This window comes from Otolemur garnettii, unplaced genomic scaffold, assembly GCF_000181295.1.
Source record: "Otolemur garnettii isolate 467f Iridium unplaced genomic scaffold, OtoGar3 scaffold00184, whole genome shotgun sequence".
In the NCBI taxonomy this organism is placed as follows: domain Eukaryota; kingdom Metazoa; phylum Chordata; class Mammalia; order Primates; family Galagidae; genus Otolemur; species Otolemur garnettii.
In genome coordinates this window covers 2876245-2884175 of record NW_003852579.1, presented here as the reverse complement: position 1 = coordinate 2884175, position 7931 = coordinate 2876245, and the positions used below count along the sequence as shown (strand labels likewise).

Below are 7931 nucleotides of genomic sequence, written 5' to 3'. Positions count from 1 at the left end.
CCGAGCCTATTTATTTCTTTATTTATTTTTAAATTAAATTAAATTTTTTTTGAGACTCTCACTTTGTTGCCCTCAGTAGAGTGCCATGACATCATAGTTCACAGCAACCTCAAACTCTTGGGCTCAAGTGATCCTCTTGCCTCAGCCTCCCAAGTAGCTGGGAATACAGGTGCTCCTCACAACACCTGGCTATTTTTTAGAGATGGGGTCTTGCTCTTGCTGTTGCTTAGGCCGGTATCCAACTCCTGAGCTCAGGTGATCTACCCACTTCAGCCTCCCAGAGTGCTAGGATTACAGGTGTGAGCTACCACACCTGGCCTCAGAGTGAATTTTTTAAAACTGTAAACCAGAGCTTGCTATGCTCCTAGTAACCCCTTTATCAGCTGATAATTGCTCATAGTGAAAGACTAAAAGTCCTGATTTTTCTCCTTTCTGCACAATTCTCCAGCTTCATCTGGTGCTACCCTCTTCTTATGCAGCAGTCATGCTGGACTTTGAATTCCTCACCAGTGTCTGAGTTCCTTCCTTGCTTAGGGCCTTTGCAAGGCACTGTTCTCTTGTTTTCCTTCCCTCCTTGCCTGCGCAATTTCTCCTTATCCTTCATGTTTTAGCTGCAGCTCATTTCCTCAGAGAAAACTTCCTTGGTTGTCTGAGGAGACTGTCTCTATCTATACTTCCTCATTGCACTTTCCATAATTGGAACTGAATAAATATTTGCTTAGTCTCAGTTTCCCTGTCTAGTCTAAAGCTTAAGGAAGAAGTGAACTATCTTAAGACTTTCTACCCCAGCACACTGCCTGGCCCTCTGTAGTTGACCATCTCCCTATGTTGACCACCTCTTTAAGTTGACCTAATTTTCCTAGACCCGACATGTACCACACATACGTATCAGTACAGTAGGCCTAGTTCCTTGCCTTGACCACCTACCTCCATATGTTGACCAGTTTTTTAAGTCTCTTAGGTGGTTAACTTACAGAGGTTCTACTGTATTTGATGGAAGAGGGATTTAATGCTTTATCCACTCAGTGGCAGAGTTGAAACTAGAATCTATACCTATTTCCAGCACAGTATTCTTTCCTCTAAACTATAAAATAATACCACACATTCTAACTTCCCCTCTTTCCACTGATTAAATGTTTGTCAGTCTTGGTTAGGTGCGGTGGCTCATGCCTGTAATATTAGGACTCTGGGAGTCTAAGGAGAGAGGATTGCTTGTGATCAGGAGTTTGAAACCAGCCTGAGCAAAGTGAGACCTTGTCTCTACTAAAGATAGAAAAATTAGGCTTGGTGTCTGTGGCTCCAACAGCTAAGGTGCCAGCCACATACACCTGAGCTGGTGGATTTGAAACCAGCCCAGGCCCTCCAAACAACAATGATGGCTGCAACCAAAAAATAGCCGTTTTTGGTTGCAGTGGTGGTGGGCACCTGTAGTCCCAACTACATGGGAGGCTGAGGGAGGAGAATTGCTTGAGCCCAGAAGTTTGAGGTTGCTGTGAGGTAGGCTGAGGCCATATCTTTCTACTCCAGGTGACAGAGCAAGAAAAACAAACAAACAAACAAAAAACCCAACAACAAAACTTTATCAGTCATATGGGTTCTGTTTCTTTAGGGGCCTATTAAAGGCAATTTGGTAAATTAATACAGGTTTAGAAATTACCCTTCTCTCTGAAGGATATTTGCATCTTAACTGGGAACTCCTGGAGAACAGAAGGTAATCCCAAAGGAACTAATCAAAGGTTTTGGCACCATGAAGATATTTTTGGAAGCAAAGAATTTTTACTTGCATCCCTAATGGGTTTGCAGAAAATTATCCTCCAATGTAACAGACACGCTGGCTTTTTAAACTATCTCTGCAATTAATCGGTTACATGGGTATTATTATCCCCTTTATCAAATGAAGGAATCTGGGAAACATTTAGTAATCTACCCAATGTTGGACATCTGGTTGGGAAACCAGTATTTATTAGACCCTTTCTCTCTGAGCATATGACTCCTGGTCTAATCTTTTTACAATACCATGCTGCCTCTAAGGGTAAGCATAGGCAACTGCTTACAGTTTCTATAAATCTGGGCCATGGGGCTGCCTGATTGATTGTCTTTAACAAAAGTAGTACTAGGTATCTTTTATTCTCTGGAACTTGACATTTTATTGCCTCCACTAAAAGCCCATCACATTTGGCGCCTGACCATAAATGTGATAACGGGCAAAAAAAAAAAAAAAAAAGCTTTGAGCACTTTCAACAAAATTGTGACTTAAAATCCAAGATGCCACATTATTGTTTATTTTACTACTAAGTCCACCAAACTTCCTCTATCTAGCAAGTGGATGGCATGAGGTTAACGATTAATAGTGCATTATTTATCTGTTTGTAACTTATTTGCAATAAAAAAGCTATTATATGGGCTTTCCTAGTATCAGATATCTCTTGATAAATTGAATTTTCTGATTAAAAATGCTTCCACCCATCTTTTGGGTCCCGATCGGATTCTGGTTCCAGAATACAGGATTATTTTTCTCTGAGTGGCAGATACATCTGGCTATATATTAGCTTTGTAAATTTGGGCTTATTTACTTAACCTCTGCTTTTATGGGTGTGAGGTGGAGAGACTGATAGTTATTTTGAAGTTGTTGAAAGACTTGAATGTGTTTGAAAATACCTAATAACAAAGCTTGGCCCACAGCAGGTATTGGAATAATGTTAATTTCCTCGTTTCTCCATATCAAGGATATTTCCTCCTGAGGTATTCAGATTTGTGCTTTGGAATCCTTGAAAGTAAATGTAAAATTTTGGATAGATGTGGGAGGTGTATTTTTCATGGAAATAAAGTCCACAGTTTTCACAGATTATCTTGGGCGCTAGTGACTTCCTTGAGGAATTGTAGATTCTCTTCCCTGCAAGGCTAACGAGCGAACCTCTTTTACGGTGGATCGGATTTTTTGTGTGGATATTTTGTTCTTTGGGGCAATTCTTCTGCAGTCCGCTAACATAGGAAAATGTTCGGAGCCCTTATCGGGAGGTGGGGAACGTCACTCTCCAGGGCAGAGTCCAATAAAGTTTTCTTGGGGGCTCTGTCACCCCTCTTTGGGTTCCCTCCCAGATGGGGGTGGGATGCCACTTGCAGCTGGGAGGCAGGTTCGCTTTAAGGTCTCCCGGGCTTCAGACGCCGCTCCGTTATTGAGAAACCAGCTTTTGACAGTTTTCTCAAGTTAAAGCTGCTCTCTCCAGGAGCTATACAAATCCTCACCGTGCGATCCGGGCCGCCCCCAGCCCCCTAGGCCCCAATCCTGAGGCGGTGGGGGCGGGGAGGCCGCGCGCGCCGCTTCCGCTCCTCCAGACCACCAGAGGGCGCCGCGGCCCCGCCTCTTCGTTCCCGGGGTGCTTCGCGCCAGGCCCGTTCCGCGTGGGTGAGTGAATGTGAGAGTCAGCGCTCGCGCTGCGCGCGCTGTCCGCCTCCGCCGTTCGGCGCTCTTATTTCGGCTGTGAAGGGCGGGCGCGCGCGTAAAAGCATAGAGACGGGCGTTGAGCTTTCGGGCTAGAGCGTCGCCGAATCGGAGCCGGAGCCTGAGCCGCGCGCTGTGTCTCCGCTGCGTCCGCCGAGGCCCCCGAGTGTCACGGACAAAAGCCGCCGTCGCGCCGCCTGCTCCCGCAGCCGGGGCTCATCTGCCGCCGTCGCCGCGCTGAGGAGAGTTCGCCGCCGTCTCCGCCCGTGAGGATCCGAGAGCCATGTCGGCCAGCAGCCTCTTGGAGCAGGTACAGGCCCGGCCCGCATGCCTCGGCCATTGTGTGAGGCGAGAGGGAGCCCGACTAGGCCCGGGCCCGCCGCCCACGGTCGGGCCGAGGCGAGGCGGCGCATCTCGTGGGCCGGGTTTCGGGCCTCTGAGGCCAGCCGCGCCTAGCGTCTCGCCCTCAGCCCGCTCTTCCCGCTTCTCCCGGGCCTCGGAGCCCACCGGCCGCGCCGCGTTTCCTCCTCAGCGGGCCTCGTTTTCCTTCCTTGTTTCCTTCCCCCTTTCTGGGAGCGCTGGTTTCCCCGCGGTGCTGCCGGCGTCCCCCGCGTTTTCTCCCGGGGCCCCGCCGGCCTAGCGCTTCCCCTCGCCTCCCATTTTCCACCTCCCCCTCACCACCATTCCTGACGCCTCCCCCTCAGGCCTGCTCCTTTCTTCCCTTTTCGGGCCCTGCTTTAATTTGTCTTTGCTTTTCTATCCCTCCCTCGGACAACTTGCTGCTCGGCGACGCTTCCTTCACCCTCAGAGACCAAAAGGTCAAGGAAACAAAGGTAAGCCCGGCGCTGCCGCCGGCCCCGGCGGGGAGGGGGCGGCGGGCCGTGGGGGCGGGGTCTCCGGGAAGCGCCCGGGGGAGGGGACCTTTCGGAAGCCGCTCAGTTCGCAGGTGCCTCACGCTGAAGTGTTTGACCCTTTCGGCGTGTGCTCGCAGCTGGCGAACAGCTTTTTGGCTAACAAGGAGTAATTCATTAAGGGTGGGGGTGGATTCGATTCTGAAATGCCCCAGGTCCTTAGTTTCCTGTAGGTCTTAGAAGGCCTTTGTTTTTCATCCTCGTGGATCACTCTCTGGAAGGACGCACATGCGATGGGGGAGGGGAAGCCAGAGGGAGTAAAATCGAGAGGAGCCGATAAAATGACCTTTTTAGTTTTAGATCGACTTGCCCAGGGTGGAGAGAGATAGTCTCTCTGACGAATATTGCTTCAGCATATCCTCTCACTTTTTCTCCTTTTGAAGTTTAAGTTTAACTAGTGAGGTTTTTCTCCCGTTAGGATGTTCCTTTAATTTGGGAGGGAGGTGGTGGGATGGAGAGACTCCTAATTTGGATTTTTTTCTTTAGTACAAAATGGATCTGTACATCAAAAAGATGGATTGAACGATGATGATTTTGAACCTTACTTGAGTCCACAGGCGAGGCCCGTGAGTAGTTAACCATTTACATATCTGATCAAAGGATGTAGTATGCTACTCTTGCTCTGCCCTACCAATAAATCTCATTTTCTGGAGGTTCACTTTCTTAATACCTACTAGGGTGTCATAAAAGTTACTACAGATTTTATAGGCTTTTAAGATTATCATCTGTGTATTGTCAGTAAACATTGTACTGAGAGTATGGTACTGATAACAGTTGATGTACACTAACAGTAACACCTGTTTGAGTAACTGTCCCCCCCATCTCAAGAATATAGCAGTGCAAAACTTGAGAATATTTAACACTGGCAAGTATTGTTAATTTTCACCCCCCAAAACCTTTTCTTTTAGGAAAATTGGATTAATATGTGATGGGAAACTTGTAATATGAAATCATCTGAACTTTATTTAGTGCCAGAACTGTTTTGGAGTTAGGTACCTTTTTTTTTTTTTTTTTTTTGAGTTGAGCTGTACCTACAACTGTAGAGATTAACCTCACTGAAGGGGAGCTATGGGATTTATAAAACGGAGTTAAAGTTGAAGTACTCTTCAGGACAAAGTAAAGTAAGGTCAAGAATGATTCAGTCGGGCGTGGTGACTTACGCCTTTAATCCTAGCACTTTTAAGAGGCTGAGACTGATGGATTGCTTGAGCTCAGGAGTTTGAGACCAGCCTGAACAAGGAGACCCATCGCAAAAAATTGCTGGGCGTTGTGGCAAGCCCCTGTAGTCTCAGCTATTTGGGAGGCTGAGGCAAGAGAATCGCTTGAGCCCAAGAGTTTGAGGTTGCTGTGAGCTATGATGCCACCACACTACTGATGGTGAGACACTCTACTGAGGGTGACAATAGTGAGACTCTGTTTCAAAAAAAAAAAAAACCAAAGAATGATTAAAGTTTTATGATATAGTCGGCTTCTAATGTGAAGGTAAAGTTGCATGTATATTCAAATATTAATAAGTTCTGCATGTGTAAAAACTTGCATTATCATCTTGGGTCCCAAAATAGGTGTAGTTAATATTTAAAAAAAATAAAAGGTGTAGTTAATATAACTCCTTAGATGAATAGAGCAAAAGGAAAATTGACACTACTGCTTCCAGAATACCCTAAAAGATCAAGAAGTTTATGGAACAATTATATAAGTTCTGAACATATGCTATATGAAATGTGGCTGGTAGTCTTGAATAACTTGACATTACTGCCTCATATTTGGACCTGATTCTTATATAAAACTTTTTTTTTTTTTTTTGAGACATAGTCTTATATGCAGCTCACAGCAACCTCAAACTCTGAGGCATAAGTGATTCTCTTGCCTCAGCCTCCTGAATAGCTGGGACTACAGGCGCCTGCCCACAACACTCAGCTATTTTTGGTTCTAGTTGTCGTTGTTTGGCAGTCCCAGGCTGGATTCGAACCCACTAGCTCCAGTGTATGTGGCTGGTGCCCTAGCCACTGAGCTGTAGGCACCAAGCCATGTAAAACTTTTAGATTCCCTGGGTAAACTTATCTACATTGCAAGTATAGAAATTGCCTAAGCAAGTGATTAGAACAAACTTTCCACAGAAGACAACCAATGAATTAGGAAAAGAAGGGAAGGAAATAGAGGAATGAACTATTAATAGGTTCTTTCTATTGAAGTAGTTTGCTTACATAATTATAACAGGGATGGGGGAGCATTTAGAAACATAATTCTTGGTAGTTCTTGTAAAACATTGTATAATTCAGATTTTTGAGCTCAGGGGCACGTGGGAGCCTGCCAGTTCAGGTGTAGGCATTAAGCTGTATCTTGGCATAACCTGTGATACTAAGTGTATTTGGGTTTTTTTTTTTTTTTCTGGGTAAGCCAAAGCTTAAATGTCTTTTGTTTAAAAATCGTTTTTTAGAAAATGCCGTGAAGTCTAGGTTAACCAGTTTGATGAAAATATTTCAAATTGTATATAAAACCAGCACATTGTACCCCATCATTGCATTAATGTACACAGCTATGACTTAATAAAAAAATGATTGTTTTTAGGATAATATAAATCTTAGATGACTATATGAAAAAGAGTAACTTGAGAATCTTTTGTTCTTTTTAGATTATCATCTAGGGTAATTCAGCTACTTTTTAACCAGTGTTTCTTTATCATATGTTGAAATAATACCCTAAAGCTTAATTCATTGACTATAGACTGAATTTCTTACACATAATAGGTTTGAATCTTAAAATTTTAACACTACCTTTGAGAACTTTTAAACATAAGGCTATGTGTGGAGAAACTTTTGTTCTTTTTAAATTGGCAGAGCACCACTGTTTTATTAAACTTAGTTGGAAAACTTCATACTGAAGAGGGATACATTAGGTAGTTGTGATCATCCAAGTCTTTATTTCATTTTTTTGAGACATAGTCTCACTCTCTGTCACCTGGGTAGAGTGCTGTGGCATCATAGGTCGCAGCAACCTTTAACTCCTGGGTTCAGTAATCCTCTGGCCTCAGCCTCCGCAGGAGCTGGGACTACAGGCATGCACCATAATGCCTATCTAATTTATAGTTTTAGTAGAGACACGGTCTTGCTCTTGTTCAGATGGGTCTTGAATTCCTGAGCTCAGGCTATCTACCTTCCTGCGCTTCTCAAAGTGGTAGGATTATAGTTATGAACCACTGTGTCTGGCCCCAAGTCTCTTTAAGAACATAGCTAGTGGATGCTTACATTACCAGAACTATTTTGGAGTTAGGGTAACTACTCTATTTTGAGTTGAGTTGTATCTACATCTGTAGTATTTTGTGTATCCTCTAGTTTCTCACTTAAGGGCTTTTCAAATGAGGTACAGCATATTATAAAAAATGTGCAGCACAAACTGAAGATCAAGAACAAGGCTTTTTCTCACTATACTTTGTATCCTAATGTGAAGACTAGCTGCATGTATAGTTATAGTTCTGGCTCTTTTTGTGATTTTTTTTTCCCCCCCAGGAGTATAGACTGTCTTTAGAGTTAACACTTTTCATAGTTTTTTTTTTTTTTTTTTTTTTTTGAGACAGAGCC

At 44.2% G+C, this 7931-nt stretch overlaps 1 protein-coding gene across 2 annotated transcripts in view; it reads left to right on the top strand.

Moving 5' to 3' along the window:
* The first annotated feature begins 3219 nt into the window (after positions 1 to 3219).
* YTHDF2 (YTH N6-methyladenosine RNA binding protein 2) overlaps positions 3220 to 7931 on the top strand; it is a 38355-nt gene continuing 33643 nt past the window's right edge. Inside the window, exons 1-3 of one of the 2 annotated variants that reach the window (XM_003800768.1) lie at positions 3220 to 3752; positions 4251 to 4275; positions 4840 to 4919. In XM_003800768.1, coding sequence (XP_003800816.1) covers positions 3726 to 3752; positions 4251 to 4275; positions 4840 to 4919 — 132 coding nt within the window. In that variant the 5' untranslated portion in view covers positions 3220 to 3725. The remainder of the gene's footprint in view (positions 3753 to 4250; positions 4276 to 4839; positions 4920 to 7931) is intronic. The other variant, XM_023507454.1, reaches the window with a different exon arrangement.